This window comes from Danio rerio, chromosome 7 (assembly GCF_049306965.1).
Source record: "Danio rerio strain Tuebingen ecotype United States chromosome 7, GRCz12tu, whole genome shotgun sequence".
Taxonomy (NCBI): Eukaryota; Metazoa; Chordata; class Actinopteri; order Cypriniformes; family Danionidae; genus Danio; species Danio rerio.
In genome coordinates, this window is record NC_133182.1 from 25,569,359 (window position 1) to 25,595,501 (window position 26,143).

A 26,143-nucleotide genomic window follows, 5' to 3' on the forward strand; every position below is an offset into this window, starting at 1 on the left:
GTGCGTTTCTGCATCTGCATGGTGCTTGTGTGTATGTTCAGAGACCGTGAAAAAGAGAGAAAACTCACTTTCCAAAGACGGGCTCCAAAGTACAGGGTATGTAATTGTCGTGGTCATCGACTGATTTCTTGCCAAGCGTGATCTTAACATAGGGGTCACACTATGAAAGAACAAGAAGTGCTTGTTAGTATGTGTTAACACAGCCACACACTTGCACGTATATACTATAAGCGACAATATCCAAAACAGCCCGCCCTCGTTTTGTACTTAAAACAAGCGCTCTTTGCTCTCGCTGTGGAAAAAGGCAGCAAATCTCTGTGATCAGTGTGTGTTTCACAGGCAGCGAGTGCATGTGTGAAATGTTCCATATCATAACTCCTGGCCTGAGTAGGTGATGAAAGGACGTCATCTTAGCATATTCGCAACTAATGAAGGGAAAGCCCATCTGACGCCGGGCCAGCGGTGGTGGCGTGTTGGCCAGGTCGATTGAGAGTTTATGGTTGTGGGTAAAAGGGTGGCTCCATGTTTTCATAAAGCAATTTTTCGGCTCGCTCTTATGACTCTGGCACTTGCAGAGGATTCGCAAAAGACTCGTCTGGCCAGTGAAAAAAAAAACATGACAGAAATTTGTGAATGTGTCTGGTGAAAAAATCAAAACAAGAGCTGTTGCAACAACCTTGAGTCATTTAGAAAATTGAACAACTGATTTTTTTAAATGTGATAATTCCATTGGGTTTTACCTACCTTGCCATTGGCATCTTTGGGCTGTAACCCAAAAGCCTGGATGATGTAGATGCGTACCAAGCACTCCTCTATACCGTTCGGGGGGAGTTTGCGAAACTGACGTGTGGGTACAGGCATAGAGGGATCATCAGGCAATGGATAGATCTTAAACGAACCCTGAAGGAGGACGAGACAGGAGTCAGAGTAACTCATGGTGTAATTTAGTTTTACTTTTTTTTCTGGAGACCTGCTGTCTGGGGCCTCCAGACAAACCTCAAATTACACTTTAATCCCTCAAATTTAGTTCCCTCAAATCCTACTAGAACTAAACCAGTTGTAATCTAAATAAACCAGGAAAAAGCATCTACACTCTACAAATTAAAGCTTCCAATTAGAACCAAGATGAGATTTACGGCCATATGTTGGATGCCTTAAGAGAATTCTATAGGAATAGTGCACATAAAATGAAAACTCATTCATAATGAATCATTTACAAAATCACAAAATAGACAAATAAAAAGTATTTTATTTCATAATACGCTAGAAATATGGAATACTTTTATTTTTATTTACTTATTTTATTTTTTTGCTTTTTAGTGGTAGTCTACTGACCTTAATCTTCAGTGCGGAAGTGTGCTAATTTTTGCGATTGTTTTAGAACTTCCGATTCAGTTGCCTATGGGACAAAAATGTCTACGAATAATAAACCGCAGAAAATGGTCAGAAAGTGTTTGCATGACCATACAGACAAAGTAGAATAATATAATAAGAAAATATCAGTTTGCAACATCAAGCAGCAGAATGAGCTATTTTAAAATCTAAAAATCAATGGAAGTGAATGAGACTGGAAGTCTCGAACCAAAAAGATTGAAATGGCTGTGCCAGCTCATATGCGAAGAATAAGGTGAATAATTGATTCTTCATTTTTGTTGTATGGTCTAAATCAGAGGTGTTCAAACTTAGTCCTGGAGGGCCGGTGTCCTGCATATTTTAGTTCCAGCCCCAATTAAACACACCTGAACCAGCTAATCAAGCCCTTTCTAGGTATACTAGAGTTCCAGGCTGGTGTGTTGGAGGGAGTTGGAGCTAAAGTATCCAGGACACCGGCCCTCCAGGACTGAGTAAGGACACCCCTGGTCTAAATGATTTGAAACTTATTATTATTATTAACTAAAGCTAAATTCAAGTTTTAAGTGAAATAAACTCTTAATAAAATGTAAATACTTAAAAAGAAAATTAAACTTTAAACAAAATCGTATTGAATATAAGATTAACTTGAAGTACAGTATAGAAATGTAATTACTGTACTATTCACCTTATTCTCCGCGTACAAGCACTTCTATCTAGTCACTTTTAGGCAGTAAAAACAGCTTGTTATGCTGCTTGATGTTGCAAACTGATATTTTCTTATTATATTATTTTATTTTGTCTGTATAATCAATGTTTGTAGACCAAATAGTTTGACTGTTTTCAGCTGTTTATTATTTTCAATAATTTCTCCCATAGTTCTAAAACAATCGCAAAAACTAACGCACTTCTGCATTGAGGAATAAGGTCAATAGAACAATAAATATAAAATTGTAAATAAATAATCAAATAAATTATTCTAAAACAATAACAACCTAAATTTTGCTTTATGCTGACAAAATTATTTACTTTTTTTGCGTAATTATTATTCTATTTTCAAACAAACAATAACAAAAAAAATAAAAAATCCATAAAGCAAATCAATTCTTCAGCCCTAAAAATCCCACAATGAATCTTTAAGAACATTTTAATTTAACACATTAACACATTAACTATACAGTATCTTCACAAACTCTATACAACTTCTTGTTAAAAGGCTATTTGCCCACAGGTCTTTAAAAACCATTAAAGAACCAAAGTTTCTCTAAATAAGAAAAAAAAAAACATTATTGGACATTTTTCACTAATGGCATGAGTCTCTGTAACTGTTGCAGAATGGTCTAAATTAACAAATTGTTCACTGGTAAATTTGACGAAGTACAGACTGAACCTGCCAGAGGGAAGTAACCTATCAGTTTTAGAAGGCCTGATTCAAATGACGTTTCAGCTCAGCTAATAAGCCTCAACACCCATCTCTTGCTTCATCTGGCGCCGTCTGAATGTTTTTTATTTCCTTATGGAGACTTAATGAGAGCACACGTGATAGCGGTTGATAGCAGCTGTGAGGTTATGAGTGACCATACCTTGAACTCTCCAACAACGGAAGGATCTTCGCTGTCATTCTGGGTTCTTCCACGGTAAAGTTTAAACGTTTGACAGAAATCAGCAAATTGCTCAAAGCCTTCAGTCTTCTCCAGTTCTCTGTCATACACCTGAGAAAGGAAGCATGAGAGGGTTTTTTATGTGGACCTAAATATGGGCTCTAATCAACCGAAAAGGCTGAAAGGGCACATATTATATACAAGACATCCATTGTTTTTCATGCCAAAGCACTTTCCTTTTAGAATCTTGGACTCAGGGATCTTTAATTGTGGGTTTAACATTTCAGACTCAAGTCAAGCAACCTCAAATGCACCATTAAGGCAAAGAGATCTGGAAATTCCTTATTATGAGAATGTTTAAAAACACCAATAAAAATGCGCAAAAATGATTTGTTCCTGAGGAAAAATACACTTCTGTTTCATTACACAACTTTTAACTAGCAGCGCACAACTCTCCAACTAAACGGCCACCCAGGAGACAACTTAGTGACAAAAGTATGAAGGAATCCTCGTAAGCGAGTCGCTCTGTTTTTCTAGTTGACTCACTCAGGCCCGGTCCCTGAACGTGTGACACAACACACATCACATGAAACCCTCTCCCAGTCGCCTTTGCTCTTTCCCTGCCTTCAATCTCTCCCTCAGGCACCATTAGCCCAAAATAACAGCTCATCTCAGCAGTTTTAGGGAAAGTGTTTTTGTCTGCCGCTCCTCTCGGTGCGTGGGACACTCTCACACAGTGGCAGCCAACAATCGAAGTCGAGCCTCGCAGGTAGCCTTGAGACCAAAGTCCTTGCCAAATGACTAATGGACACGTTTAGATTGGAAAGGTTGGAAAGAGTGGCTAAGGCAACTAGCGAGAGAACATGGTGACAAGGGAGATCGTTCACAAACCAGCCAGAGATCGAGGGATGATAGGGAGGTGTGGGCTGGGGGAAAACGGGCCCATGACGTCAGTAACGGAGCCCTTGTCTGCAGTTGGTTATCCCCCTGCGGCAACCCCGACATGAATTCATCGGAAAAGTTGGGAATCTGGCAGCCACGGGCTCTATTATAAATGGATAAGCTTGTGGGAAGTGGGCTGGAGTGGACTGGAGTTGGGGTGAGTGAGCGTTTGAAAGTAGGCATGCATGATCCCGAGGGAGCCCACAGCGCTTTGAAGTTAGGCTGTGGAGCTGATGTTTCTGCGACCTTTGATTCTGACATCCTTGCGTTTGGTTTTGCTTGGGCACTGATAATGTCACTACAGTTATGATGAGACCTCTGCAGTTATTTGCCATGTACAGAGTTCATGCTGCTGGGATTATGTTAGACAAGCTGATGGAACAACATGGGGATATGTAAACAATGTCAATATTCATTTTGGGATGATTACTAGACAAAGGTCTTTGAGGTTCATTCATTTTAACACAAAGCTCTTTTTCTTTTAAGGGTTTAGGTTCCCTAAAAAGTTTAATTCTGCCATCATTTACTCATGTTCACGTCATCCCAAACCGAGATGTCTTACTTTATTCTGAGGACGACAAAAAAGAGAATTTTGAAAAATGAAGCACATGACTGGCTTATATGTATTGTAATCTATATTTATATAGCACATTTATTGTGTATAGCCACACACCCAAAGCACTTCACAATCATGAGGGGGGTCTCTCCACACCACAACAATCTGTGCGCAGCATCCACTTGGATGATACGACGGCAGCCACAGGACAACATCACCAGTGCGCTACCCATATACAAGCTATTGGTGGAGTAGAGAGACAGTGATAGAGCCAATTTAGTGGATGGGGATGATTGAAAGGACATGATGGTGATGAAGGGTCGATGGAGGGAATTTGACAAGGGTTACACGCCTACACTTTACGAGAAGTGCAATGGGATTTTTAATGACCACAGAGAGTCAGGGCCTTAGTGTAACGTCTCATTTGAAAGACTGCATTCACTGACAGTATGGTGTCACATTCACAATACCGGGGCATTAGGACTCACACAGACCACAGGTTGACTGTACCCTGCTGGCCTCACTAACACCACTTCCAACAGCAACCCAATTTTCCCATGCGGTCATCCATTCAGGTAGAGGTTTGCAAATTTCCGAATAAATCGCGGGGGCGGTCGGTAACGGGTTTAATTTGGGACGGGAGCGGGCTGTCTAGCAATATCGCGGATATTGCTATGCGAATGAGAGAGAGAGAGCTTTGCCTGTGTGTGTACTAGGTGCTTGTGTGTGTATGTTAGTGCGCGTGAGAGAGAGAGAGAGTGAGAGTGAGAGTGAGAGTGAGAGTGAGAGAGAGAGAGAGAGAGAGAGAGAGAGAGAGAGAGAGAGAGAGAGAGAGAGAGAGAGAGTTCCGGCTAGATTATCGCCTGCCGAGACCAACACCAATTCCAAGGACTCGTATCCAGGTACTGGCCTAGCCCAATCCTGCTTAGCTTCACTGGGGAACCAGAAGAAAGCCACAGAGTGAAAACTACTGACAAGGGTAAAAAAAAAATCCTTAACTGAAGGTTAAGCACAAAATACTTGGGTGGAAGATGTTTTGGGGTTTAATATAAAATTCTTCAAAAGTATGTTCAAACATGTTTGGAAAATCCTTATGCCTCATTTACACTAGTAGCAACTTTGTAGCTGCCTGTCGCTCTTGGCGGCGACCTGCTGCAAATGCAAGAGTGTGTAGGTCCACAGCACGGAAAATTAGCTCTACTGGTGCTCCTACTGGCTGTCGCTCAAAATAGTCACTCTTAATTTGCATAAAGTTGAAGGATTCTCAATTTTGTCACATGGCTAGACACGTTCACCTGGTCGTCAATAGTCGATGTTGTTCGCTTAGACCAGGGGTATCGACACTCGGTCCTGGAGGGCCAATGTCCTGGAGAGTTTAGCTCCAACCCCTATCAAACACACATGAAGCAGCTAATCAAGCTCTTACTAGATATAGTAGAAATTACCGGGCAGGTGTGTTGAACCAAGTTGGAGCTAAACTCATTAGGACACCGGCCCTCCAGGACTGAGTTTGGACACCCCTGGCTAAGACTAAGATTGCTGAAGGTAGCTCACTCTATATTGTGCTGAACGTTTGCTTGTCGCTTTGCCGCTGCGAGTTGCTGGTAGTATGAATGAGGCTTTAGAGACAAAGTTACTTCAAAGCCTTACCTGCAGCATATCGAACCCTTTCTCCAGATAACTCCCACACTTGGTCCTCTCACCCATGGAGGCATAAAACTTGCTCCACCAGTCCATAAATTCATCCTGCTGCAGACACAGAACAAGAAAACAAGAGAACGGAAAACATTAAAAACAGGGAAGGTCCATGCATAACTGACACCACATCTCTCATTCAACAGAGCTTTACTTAATTAAATCAGTCATTTCATCAATAAGGAATGTCAATTCTGAAAGCAACGAAAGCCTCAACTTACCCACCGGCCCATCTAAAAGTATGTCCGACAAATTCAACACACACAATAAGACAAAGTTAGAAAAAGTGAGGAAGAGAGAAGTCAAGAGAAAATACCCTAAAGCGTCAAAACATTTTAAGCAGACACATGCATGAATGACAGTGACACCATCCACAGACCAAACGACCAGCGAGAACAAGCTTTTCCATAACTTAATCCTTTCCATAAATAACTGATAAATCATCCCTCCGCTGTAATGCTGGTAATTGTAAGCATATCAACTAAAGCTAGCAAGAAGGCTTTCATATTGTCATTTTCCTGGTACTTTCACGGGTATGATTCAGGAGCGCTGATGTTCCCCTGCAATTTGATGTGCTAATCGCCACTGATACTGCACGTCCTGCCAACACTCACTCATACTGTGTGGAAAGTGTGGGAAGTTTTCAAAAAGGTACGAATCAGGCAGTTCCCATCCAACCAAAAGACAAAAGAGTGTTGTTAATGTGAAACAACGCCCTTCACAAGTGACACTGCAAGAAACACAAGTGCAGTCTGAGTATGATGAGACTCCAGTGTTTGACAAATGGAGAAAGACAGACTGTCCCACTATGGCATCAAAACAGTGTGTTTAAAAGAAAGAAGAGATCTCTTTGCTGTCTGCACCCACACACACGTCTCTCTTCCAGAAGGCCAGATTTGACTCACCATGAGGAGAGACTTCACGTTTTGTTTCCATCTTTTTTTTTAGGTTTTACGATGAGGGAGGATAAACAGCAGTGGTGGAGTGATGCCGAATCTGTTGGGTTTGTTCCTGATCTTAGTGGTCGGGGAGTGTGGCACAGTGGTGTGTGTTTTGGTGACCAAGCAGGGAGGCTGTCAATGTTGTTAAGTACCCCACATGCCACTGCTGTGCCAAGGAATGTGTGTGTACTCGTGTCAGAGTGTGTCATATACCACTGCCGTACAAGATGATGTATATGTTTATGACTGTGTGTGGGTGAAAACGTTTAGTCACAGATGCGCACAATGTGTAAATGAAAACATACAATAATTCATTTGGTCTAAAATTGATATTGGACCCATGGCCTAGCAGTTAGTGCACTTGTTCTGACACATTGAAATGTTGTGAGTTAAGTGTGGCTGACATGAGTTTGACTCTAATTTGCTTTGGAAAATTGGGAAAAGGCAAAAAAAAAAAAGTTACTTTTTTATTTTCTGTTTTCAAAAGCTGAATGAAGTCATTCACAAGTAAGCACTGGTAAAATAAATAGCAATAAATAACACTGCTGTTCAAACATTTTGAGTCAGTATATTGTTTTGACAGAGTTTCTAGTCTAGAAAGCATTTATTTGATCAAAAATACATAAACACTTTTGCAAGCTTATTTGAATGATTTTTTGTTTTATTAAAAATGGCATGTTTTTCATCATTTTATTGCTACTGATTTCTTTTTATAAACTGAAGGCTTAAAAGAAAACAACTAGGGATGCCCCGATCAGCTTTTTTTGCCCTCGAATCAGAGTCATTTGATTTTGAGTATCTACCGATATCGAAACCCGATCCGATACTTCTATAATACATAAAAAATGAATAAATAAAGCAAAAATAACAGATCCAGGATGATCCCTATTTTTAATTCACCTTACCTTACCTTCACTTACTTCTGTGAGTAACAGCCAAATAATAAATAACATAAATTCTTCACTTTTGGACCAAAGTGCAACAGTAAATAAAAAAAATTAAAAATCTGATATAAAAACTAATAGCACCTTAGCTTAAAAAACCCGGCAGGCATTTACATGCTTGCATATCTCACAGTTTGTTATGGCAATGTTGTCGTCATCAACTTTATAATACCTCCAGACCGCAGACATACTTGCACTTTCTGCTTCAAGCTGCTTCCATGTTGTACTTTGCATTTAAACAATAGCCTCTTTGCAACAAAGTGATGTCATGACGCACACATTGCTTTTTCTGTGTGAAGTCAAGAAAGAGGTCAAACTCTGTACCACTGCATAACTATAGATGTTAAAAAAATAATGAGAAAATATATATATATTTTTTAATAATGAGAACATATATATTATATATATATAATATACATATTCGAGTCCTGATCGGGAGGTAACGTCCAATTCTGATCCAGACATATCTGCACATGATCGGATATGAAACCTTTAGCGATACTTCTGCCAGGAAGACTGGTATGTCACATTATTGATAATAACTATCCTGTCAGCCTATAACGATCAAATGCACTACATATAAGCCCATCTAAACAATCTGTTTTGATGTACTCTGGTGATGTTGCGGAATTTTCCCTCCATCCTCCCCACCACAACCAGGCCAGCCTCGGGGCTGGGCTTCTCCCCACCCTTATCTTCAGGCAGGATCTGCTAGCTCATCCTGAGTTCTGCACCATAGACGAGGCTTACACAAAAGTATCTACATTTATCCAAAAAATTCACAATAAATGTTAAAACATGTATTTGTCTTTTTGGTAGAATTGGACATTCCTAACAACAACCATTCAAAACTGCACCCAAACTATTTGTTTACTTTACAAGTAGTAGTACAGGGCATTCATATTTCCAAAGAGATAGTAATATGTGTAATAAATGTTCCACAACAGTTAATATCATTTATAAAAGATAGTCAAAACAACCCCTAGATGTTAAGAGTTATAAATATTAGTTTTTTTTTTATAGACTGGAAGCAAAGTTGGAGAGAAAACGGGGGATGGGATTGGGAAAGGTCCATGAGCCGGGATTTGAATTTGGAATGACTGAAGCGCATCAACACTACAGTATATGTTGGTGCATTACCCACTAGGACACAGGTGTCAAACTCAGTTCCAAAAGGGCCGCAGCTCTGCACAGTTTAGTTCCAACCCTAATTAAACACACCTGATCAAACTAATTGAGTCCTTCAGACTTGTTTGAAACCTACAGGTAAGTGTGTTGGAGCAGGGTTGGAACTAAACTGTGCAGGGCTTCGGCCCTCCAGGAATTGAGTTTGACACCCCTGCACTAGGATATCGACAATGACCAGGTGAAAGATTCATTCATTCATTTTCCTTGGCATAGTCCTTTTATTCATCAGGGGTAGCCACAGCGGAATGAATTACCAACATATACAGGATATGTCTTACGCAGCGGATGCCCTTCCAGCTGCAACCCAGTACTACGAAACACCCATACACACTCATTCACACACATACACTACAGCCAATTTAGCTAATTCAATTCACCTATACCGAAATTTTTTGGCCTGTGTGGGAAACCGGAGCACCTAAAGAAAACCCACAACAACATGAGGAGAGCATCCAAACTCCACACAGAAATGACAACTGGCCCAGCCGGGACTCGAAGCAGCAACCTTGTTGCTTTGAGGCGACATTGCTAACCACTGAGCCACCGTGCTGCCCATCAGGTTAAAGATTATGATTGCAAAGTCAATCTAGCCCAATAAAAAAAGCCAACAAAAGTTATCAACTCATCAAACAGCTCTGCTAATCAACAGAAAGAAGGAGATGATCAGAAAAGAGCAGAAATGTACAATAAAAGTACATTTTGGCAGGACAGTGCCCTTAGTCTAAGCATCTACACCGAGGCGGCACACAGAGTAAATGAGCCTGGGTGTGCAGTAAGGATATGCAGTGTATTGTAAAGCTGCCTTCAGAATCACTTAAGCTGAGTTGGCCTGGCTGTGCAGCAGACTAACCGGTCCTGAATGGTGCTTTTCATAGTGCTGCCACATGTCTCCTCTCTTTGTCTGACAGAGCTATTAAAGCGGAGCCTAAGGACGCCGTGACAGCCATGTTTCCATCTGAGTTACTATGTGTGTGCGCTTTAGGTGTTTGTGCACAAGTTTGTGCTAATGTGACTAAAGAAATAATGTTCCATTTTGCCTGTGAAAGGATGTGTAATGAGTGTGTGTGTGCATGTGCGTCTGGTCACCCAGACACTTCCAGTGCACCAGATGTATGTGTTATTTTATACTCTGCCGAAAGATTTTAGGGCTTAGGGGTATTATTAAAATAAGTACTGCATCACAGAAAACTGCACCACATGAACCTAGATGTATATGTCCTTGCAAACTTACAAAAAAGGAAACACAGCATCAAAAGTGATGTTATACAGATAAGAAGATAATGTTTAGGGTATGATACAATTTCAGACACAAAATGTCTAAAAATGAGAGAATTTACAGTATAATGGCTGTTTTGCGCCTGGGCGGCCTGGTGCTGGAACAGGGTGGTCGGAACGGCAGAGGGAAAACAGGGACCTTCACTAGTTCTCCAAAAATTCATTCATGCAAAACCTGTTAAAACGGCTGCAAACATTCTCAATTCCTGAGGTAAAGGTTACAGTAGGGCACTGCTAGTGTTAGCTTTGGGTCTGAAAAAGACTCGTGTGCGCTAGTCACGAAAAATAACCAAATGAAGTTGGGAATAACTGAGCTCTGAATAGACTTTTAACATAAAGCATGTTTTGAGTATACCGTACAGACATTCCATGTGGTTTGATTGACGGTTCTTTCAGAAATGTAAACAATATCCAAAATGGCCTGAGGAATTTGTGACATGGAGTTGGTGAAAAACCTGTAGGTAAAGTTTCTTCCAAGACTTACAATTCATTCCTTTATTTTTTCATGAATGCTGTGATGGAGAGCAGTAGACTGTTAAGAGTATCCATAAAGAACATATATCATGTGCATATATAGTATGTGTATTTTTTCTGAAATATTATTGCTTGGTATTGCACCACATAGTAGACTAGTAAAACTTGACTAGTCTGGTTTGCTACATTTACACATTAGCCTCTGTCACATAGTAATACTAGTAAATATCTATAAAATAACCAGAACAACTTTTTCCCCTTAAATTTAAAAATGCCATATTCAATCGTGCAAGGACGTTCTATAATTTTCCTGGAAAAGCACCATTCACACATCTATTTTAAATTATCGGTAAGTTCTGACATTATTTACCTGAAATTGCCTCTATATAGCTGTGCTTGTATTTGTAAACATAGGTTTCACGGTCACCAGCTAGAGTGCCTATGTGATGAATGTGGCGGATGACCATTCATCCGCCCACTAGAGGGAGCTCTCTCGCGAATATTGACTGGGTACTTCCTTGGCGGTACTTTCTGGTAGCCACCAAATATAAGCACACTGGCTGTTTCTCAATTCCAAGAATGCAGAGCACGGACTTGTGTTCTTGTGGAGACTAGTCTTGCCAATTTACCTCGAAAGAACGAACTCGGGAGACCACGAGCGCGTCCAGTGAGAAATAAGATGCTGCGTTCTTCCTGATGGTCATATGATCTCACGCGTTTTTATTAGAAAATTATTTACAAATTACAACATTCATACATCAATTTTTTTTTTCCCTTTTCACAATATATACTATGCATAGAGACTTTACAAAATACATTGCACAATACAAATAAAACAAATTTTAATATGAATTTCAGCAAATAAACAACTTTTATGTGTTTATGTCTTTATTAAGATTTTCATGGTAGTGTTTACTTTCACTGTTTCATTTAGGGAAACTCCTGGGACAATAATAAATCTATTTAGAATGTTGCACTTCCCTCTTCCTTTATTCAGTCGCAATGACTTCTGGGACTTTCCCAGAGCAAGTTTTGCAATCAAGTCTGCATTGATGCATCCTCAATATCAAGAACACATCCAGAAAGTTTCATGCGTCCTCTGTTCTTGCGGTCTTGAGTTTTGGAAGTGAACTTTGGTAGTTGATGATGATGTTACACGAGAACACGAGGATGCAAGATCGCTGAAGAACACAAATTAAGAAACAGCCTCTGTTTATGTCTGTTCTTTGTGAAGTATTGCCAGTTTCAATGCGTTATTGAGGGTTTTCCTACTGTTGTGTTTGCCCTTTGTTATGACATTTTTGCCCGCCTTTTTGACAACTACTTTTGAATTTTGCACTTTGCCTTGTTTACTTTTTGACTGCTTCTTTGTTTGCTTGACATTGCCTTATTTATGATTACGATTCTGCCTGTGTTTGATGTCCGCTGTTTGTTTAATAAACCTCCAGCATTTAGATTTATTACGCCTCCATCTATTCACCTATGGCTACCTCACAGGCCACTACACACAATCGAAATTGACTACACACCCGGTAATCCTCTGCAAATCCCAATTGGTGTTCATAAAGTTCTGGTGTGATTTGCAAACGATTATGGGATGTGTAGTCCAGTTGACTGGCAGATGTGTAGTGTGCCTTCTAGCTGGATTATCGTGACAGAAGTGGTCCGTTTTTTTTTTAATGGTCCGGTTTAATTAATATTTTATACTTTCACATATGCAGCTGCTTTTGTCCCAGACACAAACCGAAATATAGGAGAAAACTGTTATTGATAACATCCGATAACAGATCTGTAAAAATAACAAAAAACTGTAAAAAAAACAAAAAAACAACTACCATAAAGAGATGTGAATGGAATACTTTAACGTGTCAAGAGGTACGTTTGAGTATGTGCTGCAGCTTGAGAACCTCTTTTAAAAGAAATTCTACTGGGCCGAGTACCAAAATCTGACTCACTGGTTGCCATATCGCACCTCTATTCAAATGCAGGCACATCACACAGCTGAATGCAGTGCTTGGTAAACTCACAGCAGTTTATCTCAAGCATTATATTGACGATTTTCTCCACCTTTGACACTAAGAGGAGCATAGAAACATCTCATTAACAAGCAGTAATTAATGTGTCTGGACAAAGGATTCAAAAGCTTTTATTTTCATGAACAGAGCCTATGTGAAAGTGTCATTGGCATCAAAATGTTCTGATTGTCATGGAGTAGAATCTCAAATAAGTGCGGTCTGAATTTGTACATACTCATACTGCGTTCACACAAAACAGAATTCCGGGAATGTACTGAACCTAATGTAAACATCTAATTTTAGAAAACTGCCAGAACAAATTTACCTGTACTTTTTTTAAAAGGACAAGTTCACATTTTATCTCTTTACCCATAATTTTCCATACATTTCATATTTATGTGTGAAAGAGGCTATTTCTTGGCTACACCTGTGGATAATTTAAAAACAACTAAATTATAAAACCTCAAATGAATTCTCTCATTATAATGACAATGAGGACGGCATAAAGACTTGTGAACAGCTTTCATTTCCATATTTTTTTCAAGATGGAACAGAAAGTCTGCCTCTTCAAGATTATATTAGTAGAAAATTGAATTTGCATTTCTACCCTTGCATTTACCCATTTCTACCCCTCTACCTTCCACGACATCCACAATATGATATATAGCCATGCAGTTATTCTTAAACCAGCGTGTTGGACAAAGCTGAAGGGGATTTTACATTTACAGCTGATTTTACTTTGGGTTTAGGGCAGCTCTTGTTCACTAATAAGAGCGCTGTATTCTTTCAAAAGTCTGCACATTTCAGCAGATATAAGGTATTCTTTTAAATAACCTTCGTATTTGCATGGTCTGATGAAAATGAAGCCACCAAACCAATATTCCATTTTATGAGCAACCGCAATTCAGCATGTTTCTTTTTTCTCCTCTCAAAACTACTGATGCGTTTTGAACTGCTGGGACCAAAAAACACTGGCATAACTTTTGAAATGTTATTTATTCTCTGGAGTGTGTGGAAGCTTGGCAAAGACTGGACGCTGCATCATCAGGCACGTTTCAAATAATAGAACAGAACAGAATCATTATGTGCCTGCTTGAAAAGCGAACATACATAAGAAAAAAAATCTGCTTAAACAAGTTGGGAGGGTTACATTTTGATCCAATATAATGATCACTTTGCAATGACTTTCCATTGGTCAAAAATATACAGTAGTCAACATTTAAAGTAGAACCAAAAAATTTGACTAGGACAAGATTAAGACGTTTAATCGTTTTAGGACAACTTTGATGCAAGGTTTTGAACTACTTCAAATGTTGACTACTGTATGGGCTCTATTTTAACGATCTATGCGCAAAGTTTAAAGCGCATGGCACGTAAGCATTAAGGGCGTGTCCAAATGCACTTTTGCTATTATATTGTGTGCCTGCATGGTCTAACAGAGTTGCGTCTCTTAATGAGTTATTGGTGTGTTATTGGTGTGAGTCTCATCTCCTATTGCCTTTAAGAGTGAGTTGCGTCAACGCTTCAATAGCAAGAAAACAGTTCAACAAAACATATGAAGAATGGTAAAGAACGAGCCTCCTCCATTCGGCCTCTTTACCTTCTCTTCTCTTTACTTTAACTCTTTACTTTACTCCTTTACTTTCATGGATAAGAAAATGCTGTTTTATACAGTCCACTGAAAACATCCATTAGACCACATATTTAATTTAGTTAGTTAAGCACTAAGATTTATTTCAAAGCTATTTCTAAATCCAGTTTTAATTTCCAGCAAACAAATAAATGAACAATAATACGGAAGTGTGTTGATTTATATCCAAACACACGTCTTATTCTTATGCCCCATATGGTGATGCATACATCTCTAAAACCCAACAGGTGGACAAATCTAAACTTGCTTTTATACAAACAAAAATACATGTGAATATAATAAATAATACTGCTAATAATAATATTATATAATATTATATATAATATAATATAATAATATTATAATAATATTATACAATGAACATTGAATGAAAATTGTCATGAACACACTGAAAAAAGCCCTCTGACATAACGGCATGGAGGTAGTTTTTTATATTTATGTACAAAACAATAATATTTTTTGTAACATTTAAATGTTTTTTTTTTTCATATGTAAAGATGTTTGTGTATTGCTATACATCCTGTATGTATCAAGCAATGTGTAGGCGTATGGATCTGCAGAAAACAACGCACCTTAACACATCTCATTTTCGCCAAGTGGCGCACATGGAATTGCTATTTGAACAATGTAGCACAAAACAGAAAAATTACAGTTGCGCTGGTCTGAATGTAGCAACAAATCGTGCAAAACGCTTCTTGCAACTTATTGTGCCGAGTGTAAAAGGGCTCTGAGTCTTTGTAAAATACAAGGCATTACATTTAAAAATAAGTTCTTTAAATAATATGTACTTTATATTTATCCAAAAGTGTATTTTTGTTCAGTGATAAAGTAATATTACATGTAAAAATCTGAAGAAAAACATGTAATCAATGTCAACATTTCTTTCAGTAAATTTTTGTAATAAATATTTAAACTTAACATCTCAACTCTGACAGCTCGAAAAAATTAATTTCTCTCGAATCTTTTCATGAACAACACTCCCTCTAGATCCTAAATCTCAGTTTTTAAACCCCACAATTAAAAGAACTCAAAAATTAATAGCTTCATTATAATAACAAAGAGGAAAAAGTCTGATGAATGTTGAAGAAGATTTCTCCTGTCCAAAACCTCCTGTCTGATAATTTCTAATTGATAAGAAGTCGAATTACGACAATGTCTCTATCTTTTCTCAACAGGACGGCTGCTCACAGAAAGCATGCATCTTTAAGATTTAATTAGCACAAAACGATTAAACATACATCTTTGTCTCTCTTTCTTTTTCTCTTCCTTTCACTTATTATTTTCCTTTATACTCTTGACATTTGGCTATAAGGGGAAACACACTGGGAATCTTTTAACGGCCCTATTTACTTTGGCTCTGGTGCGAGAAAAAATTTGGGTTTTTGGTCATCTGGTTTGAATGTTTTATGATAAAATAAATATCTTTGTTTACAAAAAAATAAATAAATCCAACAACCCTCCATGTCTTGGCAAGAAGAGGCAAAGAGGACTACATTTAGAGTGTGATATAAACAAGACATTGTATCAAAGCATTGCGCTTATTCCTGGCCTGGAATAATGTAGTGGTAAAAAGCAGAACCAAACTCCCGAAGCTGTAAAAATCATGCGACTAAGACTAATTACCATGCTGAAGAAGTGCATCCATTCACGCCATTTAGAATTACTGTAATTATGAAACACGGACAGAGCCAGTCCTCCATATACATAGCAGTATGTGGTAAGTTGCATAGGGCCCTGGACCAGCAGATGATATACGGTAATAGCTAGATGCGTGTAAAAGATCTGTTGTGTTTTTGATTTTAGCTTCCAACGATTCTAAAAATGGCTGATTTACATTCCTTTCCTATAAAGCAATGTGCTGTGGCCCTTTCTACAGTGTGTAACCTCCAAACCAGTCAAATTGTGTAACATTCCATCATTGTTTAATGTGTTCAACGTTAACCGTTATGCTGATAGACTGTTATGACGCATTTAACGGTGCTTGAAAGTTTTTAATATTTAGATTTTTTTTTATATGAACATTTATGTGTATTTATGTATGTATTATATTATCTTTGTATTAAATTACAAAAAAAAAAAAAAAAAAAGAATTACCACTTGTACCAGGTGTTTGAAATGTGGACTTCTGGCTGCCGTTATCAGCCTCACAAATTGTTTTATTTTTTTCCTGAAAGTCTTGATAACACCATTGTGGAGTTTTTATTTTGTTATTTCAGCAAATAGGATCATTAAAAAAAATAAATTTTTGTTAGTCTGTCTCATACGTGGAACTCTAAGTTTAACCAACTATGATGACTTCCGCTACTGAGAAACCCGAATATGTTGAAAGAAAAGAGAAACATGGACACTTCGATTTCTTCTTGTGTTCTTAATTACGCACGCAAAAAATACAAAATGTCCGTCTAAATTTTTGCTTAAATACAGCTAGTTAAATCTTAAATAAACTTAAAGTTAGTTATCGGATTCTTTGTCATTACAAATAATGCATGTAAATTCAGTCATTTAATGTCAATCAAACAACAAATAAAAGAATTACAGAAGAACAGAATCACTTAATGCTCGTCACTGAGTAACTATGGTCACTACTAAAAAATCTATGTAAATTTGTTCTATATAAAACTTCACATATTGTTATTTGATTACTTGATTCAATGTATGTAGAGTAGACTATTATTTTAATACAATATATTTTTTATTAAATTGAAACTTTTATTTATTTCATTCATCCTATTGTTTGCAATTGTCAGGTTAACTGCAGTTCAGTAACTGTTGTTTCTTGACAATTTTTTTAATTTTTTTTTAACACACTGACATGGGCCCCTTTACAAAATTTTGCGTATGCCCATAAAAATAGGATCAGCTCTGAATTTAGATATGTAAAACCTTTCATTGCAACTTGAATATGTGACCAGCTGACCACCGTAGATTCATATAGGCACTATGTATAGATATTGAAATTATTACCAAGAGAAATTAAAATCTCAAAAAGTTTGAGGACAAGACTAAGCACAACATCACCCTCATCTTGAAATGACAGTAATTATGACATGTTGTGAATGTAGCCTGCATTACACCCAGGAGTAGATTATGTTTAAACAATGACTGAACAACACAGACATACAGTAAAGCCTTTCTCCTATATCCTCCCTCTTTCCCACATTCATGAGCCTGATTTTTTGTTCTATCTGAAGTGAAATTCCTGTAACCAGAAAAGTGCAGAAAGAAGGATAGTTTGAATTCATTAAGTACCCTTGATCTTAACACAAAACAGGACTCATCTCTGTGGAGGAACAGTGTTCTGCAAACAATCTGACTTGTAACAAAGAGAACATGACCAAGTCAAAGACAAATTCTACAACAAATTAGCTTTGCCTCAGGAAAAAAAAGAAAGAAAGCGTCTTTCTATTTCCCTATCTTTCTTGCAAATCAGCAAATTATATAAGGATATCAAGATAATTATATTTTAGCATTATTACTGAGACTAAAGAGTTTACTTTGTTTACCACAGGTACTGTTTGTTAAGGGTAGCTGTGGTGTGTGTATGTATGGTTATGGAAAAAGCCAATACACCACTTACAAATTCTTAGTTTCTGTAGATGTGTCATTTATAATTACAGTATATGTTAAAAATGAATTTGTTTTACTCCGTAAACTATTGATGACATTTCTTCCACATGGTGACGATGTCATTCAGGACACTTTGTTTTGCATAAAATAAAAGCCTACCTTGTTTTTAAACTTTAATATTCCGTTTTAGACAACTTAATACAACTGTTTTAACTTCAGAAGTGTTAATATTAGTAATAATATGCAGATTTATTAAATTGATCTTAGTTTTTTCAAAATGCACATACACAAATTCCTTCACTGAGTTAAAAACCTTGCACTAGCAGCTAGATCCCCCACTTGCATTTTCCTGATTAGAGGCATCCGCTAAGCTAATTAAATTGGTGTAAATATCATTTGGAAATGACTTTGTGGTCAGAAGTATGCGGACTCCCAAACACCACACCCATATGAGGTTTTCTGAACATTTAATTTCAAAACCAAGGATATTGACAGGGAGCCGGTCCTCCCTTTGCTGCTCTAACAGCTCTCAATCTTGGGTCAGGCTGTGGAGATGTTGTGGAAAACAGAAGATGTTGTAACATGGCTGTGGGCGCTAATGTTGGGCAATTGGGACTGACTAGAAGTTCATGTTCCAGTTCATCCCGAAACAAATGGGGTCCAGGTTTGGACTTTGTTTTGTGCCAGTCAGGTTATTCAACAACAGTTTGAGTAAACTATTTCAATTCACTTTGCTTTAAGTAAAGATGCATTGACATGCGATAGGAAAAGGGGCCTTGTACAGTTAAACGCTTGATTTTCTGAACAGAAAAATGCAATGTTTACACATTTTTGTCCAGGGTATTTTTAAATTTGTGTTTTTGTGCAGGTGCATCAGTTTGATCTTTTGTTATCTCATGTGTGTTTAAACCCCTGGTTGAGTTTACTTTGTTTAAACTATATTTTTGATGTTATGTCTGGATTTTCTGCTGGTGCAGTATATTACTTTAGCAACTAAACTATGAATTAGAACTAAAATATGAAAGAAAGAAAAGAAAATGAAATTATCAAAACCTGAATAAACAGGCAATATATAAATATAAAATAAAAAACTAATAAAAATGGAAAAAATACATCAAATTACTAAAGCCACTGAGAGAGAATTCTTTTAAAACTGAATCATTTTGTTAATACAATTAAACAGCGAATTGACTTTTTAAACATTTTTCAAATACTTCAAATATGTTTTTGGTTCCACAGATGAATGAATGTCATGTAGGCTTGGAATAGTAAGCTTGAAAATTAGCAAATGACAGATTTGTTTTAACATACTATTTCTTAGGGAGGGATAGTTCAACCAAAAACTGAACATTTACTTAATATTTATTTACGCACCCTCAAGTAATTTTTTTCTGTTGAACACAAAATAAGGTACTTTGATGAATCAGAGTTGTTTCAATATTTTACTTTCTTAATAAACAAGTATTACGGAAGTCAATATCCCCTTTTACACAGCGATACCGGTAAACATCCGGACAACTTCTAGAACGACTTTACCGGTAAATTAAAAAAAGCTCTGTTCAAATAGGCAAGGACGTTCACATGTCGAGATGTACATAATATGTGTGTGTGTTGGCGCTCACCGGCTGCTTCACATGCACACGCGTCAAGCAACTGAAGCAGAGCTTCATTTTAGCATTAACACGGAACATAGAAACGTTATCTGACCAACATCTAGCAGCTCAATGTGTCTAGAAAAATATTCAAAGGCTTTTGTTTTCATAAACCATGCAGATGTGAATGCATCTGAATGTTCTGAATGGCTAGAGTACTGTGGACGTCTCACGCCAGCATGTTCTAATCATGAACGTTCTCTTTCCGTTTATTTTCCTTCTGCATTCACACACAGCAGCATTCCAGCAAATTACCAGTAATGTTTCAAATTCCCTTTCTGGAAAATTTACCTGTATTTTATAAAAGGGCCTGTTCACACATGATCCCTTTCCAGAAAATTGCTGATAATTTTCTGGAAACGTCTGTATATCTGAAAGGGCCTACTGATTACTGTTTTCCAACACTGTTTAGAAGAAACAAACAAACAGGTTTGTGAGAAGTGACCGGTGAGTAAATGATGACAACATTTTCAGTTTTGTGTAGTTCCCCTTTAAATATCATCTTATCATTATCAAGAAAAACACATCAAAGCAACTTTATAATAAGAGAAAGTCAAACTGTTTAGTGATAATTAGACGTATTAATTTTCATGTAAGTGTTAAACCTTGGTCAGGATGATGTCACTTGTCCATGTATCATTATATATTATGAGCATACAGCACATACAGTAACACAAGCCACATAATGCTTCCCACTTGTTGACAGAGCAAAGGTGACATGCCATGGGCCACAAACACAAAAGCCATATTCCGACTCAGTTAAATTATAGCTCCAAAACCCTGGACTCAAACCATACCATTATCACTCAACAAGCTCTAGTGAAGATGAAACGAAGTTTTGCAGAGAGATGGAAAGAGGTGAGCTGATGATGTCATACATACGTACATGAAGGCTGGACTGAGAAGGCGAGATGTTAATAATGGCAGAGCTGGTGCCATCTGCCTGTTGTAAACCAGAAGCATTATGGTTAGTTGGTTAACATTAGTAAATACCTTTCATTCACTGAGCAACAAAGTCAAACACATGCAATTATATTATCTGAGACAGTCAAAAGTCTAAAGCGAAACCATATACTGTATCAGTGTATATAGTAAATGTTTGAGGTTGTCACTGGAACGTGCTAGATCAAAAATGCTTGGGGTAAAATGCTTTTGGGATACGATGGGATAGATTGGGGGTCAAAGTTCAAGCCCCAAGTTGCATAAAGATCTTAAAATATTCTTAAAATGTAAGCTACTGTATTCTACTCCTTAAGTATGCCTGTAACTTTTTTAATTCAGCTACCAAAATGTATATATCATGGTGGCTGAGAGACATCAAAAGCACTGCAAGTAAACAAAAACACATGCAAATAGAAAAACAACAACAAGTTGAGAAAACTTCTTCATCGGTTAGACATCATACAACACATGCAAAAACAGAAATGCTCTGCAAATAGTGAGTAGGGTCTGTCTGTGGACTGCAAGACGTGTGTAACATGAAGGGGGGATAACTTGTAGTTGAAACTGTGTTGTCGGCAAGATGGCGCTGTACCATCACAGTTATTAACGTATATACCTACTCCAATCCTAAACCCAACCATCACAGTTATTAACGTCTACACCTACTCCACTGTGCACGTACAGCCGTGAGTTGCTGCTCGCCATTGTACTCTTATTTGCAAAATGAGAAAACGCGTGAAAACATTAGCTGAGAATGTTCTCTGGAAATTATTTCCACCATCTTGCCAACAACATTCCGTGACATCTCGCATGGTTCAATGGGATCTCAATAACTGCAAGTTACGCCTCTACTACAAGTTTCATGTTACGCCCCTGTCTTGCAGTCTGCTAGGCCTGTCACAATAATCGATATATTGACTTATCATGCAATTCTTAGAGATTACCTCAACTTTTTGCCGTTGCAATATATATCTACAAATAGTGTTAAAGACATTTTACAATTTACATTTCGCCTCACCTCCTTAATAGGACATTTAATAGTACATTTAATAAGACATTTAGCTTCTTAAAATCAAATTAAAGAGTCTAAATAACCTTGAGAATAATATGTAGTTTAAAATGTTTATGGCTATTTGCACTATTATGCTGTTTTATAATCCTTATATAATCTGTGGCATAAAATGATCTCAAATTGACAATAATAATCACTTATCGCAACAATATATCGCAGAGCTTAAATTCCAAATTGAGACAGGCCTCCAGTCCGCAGATAGATACACTGGCAAATAGCGCAGACTAAAACAAAAACGTCTCAACATTTGGCTGCTTCCTGTTTAGAGTTACTGGTGTTGTCAGAAATCTGAGGCGCAAGATGTTTTGCTTATTTTACCATCCTGGTCATGCACTTCATTGTTGATTGAATATTTTCAACCATATTAATTTATTAAATTGCACAATTAAAGTTAAAGGTTCTAAATTCTAAAAAGTGCAATCACCTTTTGGGGTCCTCTGATATATTTTCATTGTGGTCTGCGCTATTTGCAGTGCATTCCTGTATTTAGTGTTGTAAGATTTAGCAATTTAGCACTTGTGTTGTCAAATTGATGTTTTCTTAATTTATGTTTTTCTATTTCCGCTGATAGATTGTATGGCTTGTTTCATATGCAAACAAGTATCTGCAACTGAAAAGGTGTGAACCGAATGGCCTATAGCAACTCAAGAGTTATGACCAACTAAAGCATTTGGGTAACCTCCTAGGAGAGGTCATATCCTTTTTTATAAAGTAGTTATTTTACTTTCACCACATTTGAGCTCTCTCAGTCATTATAATATCAGGCAAACTTCAATCTGAAAAGTAAGACTGATTACGCCTTGTTTACCTGTTAGCTGATGAAACTTAACATAATGGCTATGTTTACGCAACCAGCCACAGACCAGCTGGATATACACAGTAGATGAAAGAAGATGACACATGAAATCATATAGTCTAAGACAGTCAAAAGTCTAAAGCAAAACCAGATTTCCAGTTTAAATGGTAAATCTTTTACAGTAGGTTGCATTTGGAATGATGAAACATCCTTATCGCGGCACATCTGACTGAATATACTACACAAAACTTAACAGTTCCAGTTAAGATGAGTTTTTTTTAATAGCATAATGTGGTATGACACGTAAACATAGCAACACATCAGATCCTCTGTATATACAGATGAAGAAGGATGACAGCATATACTACGGAGCAGACAGTGCATCGGGTCACCAGGTCTGAAACTCTCAGACTAAAATGCAGCAGAAAGCGTCAATGAGGTACAGATGGCAACTCTACCAAAGGCTCCTCTTGAACCTGCGGTTTGCAAACTCAGACAGCACTATGTTTCTAGCTGATAGATAAATCATTACCAAGGTCAGGACCATGAAATGTGATTCCCCGATGAAGAATGACACCCCGAGATTTTTTTTTTTTTCCTGGATGGGGCTCAACAGTGGGTTTTCTCCAATAATAGCTCTAACAGATGAACAGAAGGACTCTACGGTAGGATGAGTTCATGCGGCAAAGCAAGCGCTAACGCTAATTAGCTGCAGACACAACACATTCATATTGTGCAGTTTTATGCCTCCTGATGCTAAATCAAACCATTGTTTTCTATGGGAATGTGTCGCAGGGAAAGCGCCAGCCATAAAACAATAGTGGCGAAAATGCATTTTGCGGACTTAAACAATGGAATAAAATAATTAAATTCTGAAGAGAGAGAGCTCTCAGAGGAGCAACAAAAATCTAGGGTAACCGTATATGTTTCATTTTAAAGACATTCGTCCCTGTACGCATTATGAAATGCTGTAATAAATAACATGCGCAGCGCAAACATTTCACATAATTCAAGTGAAAATCTTATTATATTTATGTCAACAAATGCTCCCCTCAAAAGGATAATATATCAAGCGAAGTACAGCAACAGTTCGGCTGTTACATGGGAAATAAAAAGCTTTTTTTTATAGTCTGTTAACTGTATGTTAACCAGTGTGAGTCTTTAAACAATGACCAGATATATAGTATTACACCATTAAATTACAAAAAACAACAACTAAATAAATAAATTATTATTATGATAATAAATACTTAATGATAAAAACACAAAAAGAAATAAATAAAATGTCTGAAAACATGACAGTTTTTATTGGACGATAGAAAAAACTAAATTGATAAAAACAGATTAAAAAAAACAAATGTAAAAACTAATCTTACATTTTTGCAAAATACTTTACGCTCATAATAACTCTTGCTTTTGATATATGAAAATATAAAATAATGAAATACTTTATACATGCTGTACAAATAATTAGCAAAGCTTAATATACATTGTATACAGCATCTTTTGTGGTTACTATCATTAATTAAAACTAAAACAAAACAATTTTTTTTTGTTCATTTGTTTTTGTCAATGTTGATTAAAGGGGTGGTCCACTATGATATCATATTTTAAACTTTAGTTGATGTGTAATGTAGCTGTGTGAACATAAACAACATCTCTGAATGTAATATGTTCAAAGTTCAATCATTGCAAAGGAAGACATTGGCTTTAACAGAGTTAGCTTAGCAAAGCCACAGTGAATTAAGTTTGGCCAATAAAAACAAATTCATCCAGGCTAGTGAGATCACAAGCACTTCAGGTTACATACATTCACCATATAAAAAATATATAGCTAGTATTTGACAAAGGAGAGCTTCCAGAATTACTCTCAGTTCAGTGCTGGATTCAGCTAAAAACTCTTCTAACCGAAGAAGCTGTGGATTGTGAGCCACAACCTGTAAGTATTTGTATTTGTTGAAATTGATCTATTACATGCACAGTTTCTAGCGTTAACAGTATGTTACAGCGAATATGTAAACAAGGATTTAAACAATGGGAAATGCTGTTTGGCACCTCTAAAAATTTAGCTATGATTAAATCTTTTTATGCGGCAACTTTCTCTGCATTCTCCATCTCAAATTACAAACTCACAAAAGAAATCAGAACGTTTCATATTACTTACACATGCTTACTCCAAATATATATGAAACAAACTTGTCAGATTTTATTTTAGAGAGCAAGCATGAGGTTCAGCTGTGTACTCTTCATTTTCTGTCTGCTTTAGGCACAAACTGATACGGCTAACAGCTACTTTGACTGACTGTTTACATAGTGCAAAAGTGTGTGCTTGAAGGCGTTTACCGCTCTTCCATGATGACGTGGAGCTGATCCATGAATCACAGCACATTATGTTAGCTGACCAATCAGAGCCTTTTGAGGACAGGCCTTTCAGAGGAACTAGGAAATATGACAGTCGTTTCATGTTAGCAGAGTAGCTGTATATAATTAAAGGAAGATATGTGAAACAATTACAATATTTTTCTACAAATGAAGCCCATTGCTTTACATCTTATAAACAACCCAGCCTTAAAAATACACTTTGGACCACCCCTTTAAACAAAATAAAGAAATTCATATTTTTAGATTAGAAAAACTGGTAACACTTTATTTCGATGGTCCCTATTGCACGTTTTGTTGCTTAAAAGTTGCATTGCAATTACATGCCAATTAATTCTTAAGTGAGTATTAGTAGACTGTCTGCTTAATACTGCTGATACTGCTCCTTCAACAGACATTTAACTGACTATAGGAAACTTTGCAAGTACATGTCAACTTACACTAACCCTAACTTAACCTAACAGTCTACTTTTATTACTAACAACTAGAATTAGCTGGCATGTAGATGCAATGCATCTTAAATTCAACAAAATGTGTTTAAGGGACCATCAAAATAAATTGATACTGAAAAACTATGTGAAGTTTAGAACTGTTGCTTTGGCACTGACTAAAATAAAATTACACACTGAAAATAAAAATTAAATAACAAAAGCATTCTCAAAAATAGTTTAAACAACACTGAACTAAACTGAATCGAACTAAACTGAACATAAACTTTGAAAACTGGACAGAGTTTCAATTTACCAGAACTTCTATGTTAAGCTGCTTTGACACAACAATGTAAAAGTGCTATAGAAATAAAGATGAATTGAATTGAAATAAAATGTAAAATATTAAATATAGTATCACTAAATATTACAAATATACAAATCACACTTTTTACAGGCTCATATCTAAATAAGTAATCAAATCCAATAATGTCTGTAAAAAAACAGCAGCTTTAGATAAAAACATGCACAAAGCAGTTCAACACATCCCACACTGATAAGTCTGAGACATGGTACTCCCTCAGTGCATCTGTCACACATGCTAATCATGCTGAAACAGTGCTGATTCCTCTGTATTGTGATGCACATGGTGTGGCTGATTATAATGCTATGGTA

The 26,143-nt window shown here is 37.0% G+C and overlaps 1 protein-coding gene across 44 annotated transcripts in view; it reads right to left on the reverse strand.

The window, feature by feature from the left end:
- dysf (dysferlin, limb girdle muscular dystrophy 2B (autosomal recessive)) overlaps positions 1-26,143 on the reverse strand; it is a 156,801-nt gene that overhangs the window by 21,844 nt on the left and 108,814 nt on the right. For 15 of the 44 annotated variants that reach the window (XM_073906788.1, XM_073906791.1, XM_073906792.1 and 12 more), the window contains 5 exons: positions 20,738-20,794; positions 6,100-6,198; positions 2,934-3,062; positions 745-900; positions 69-160 (listed from right to left, as the gene is read on the reverse strand). In XM_073906788.1, coding sequence (XP_073762889.1) covers positions 69-160; positions 745-900; positions 2,934-3,062; positions 6,100-6,198; positions 20,738-20,794 — 533 coding nt within the window. 44 annotated transcript variants of the gene reach the window in all.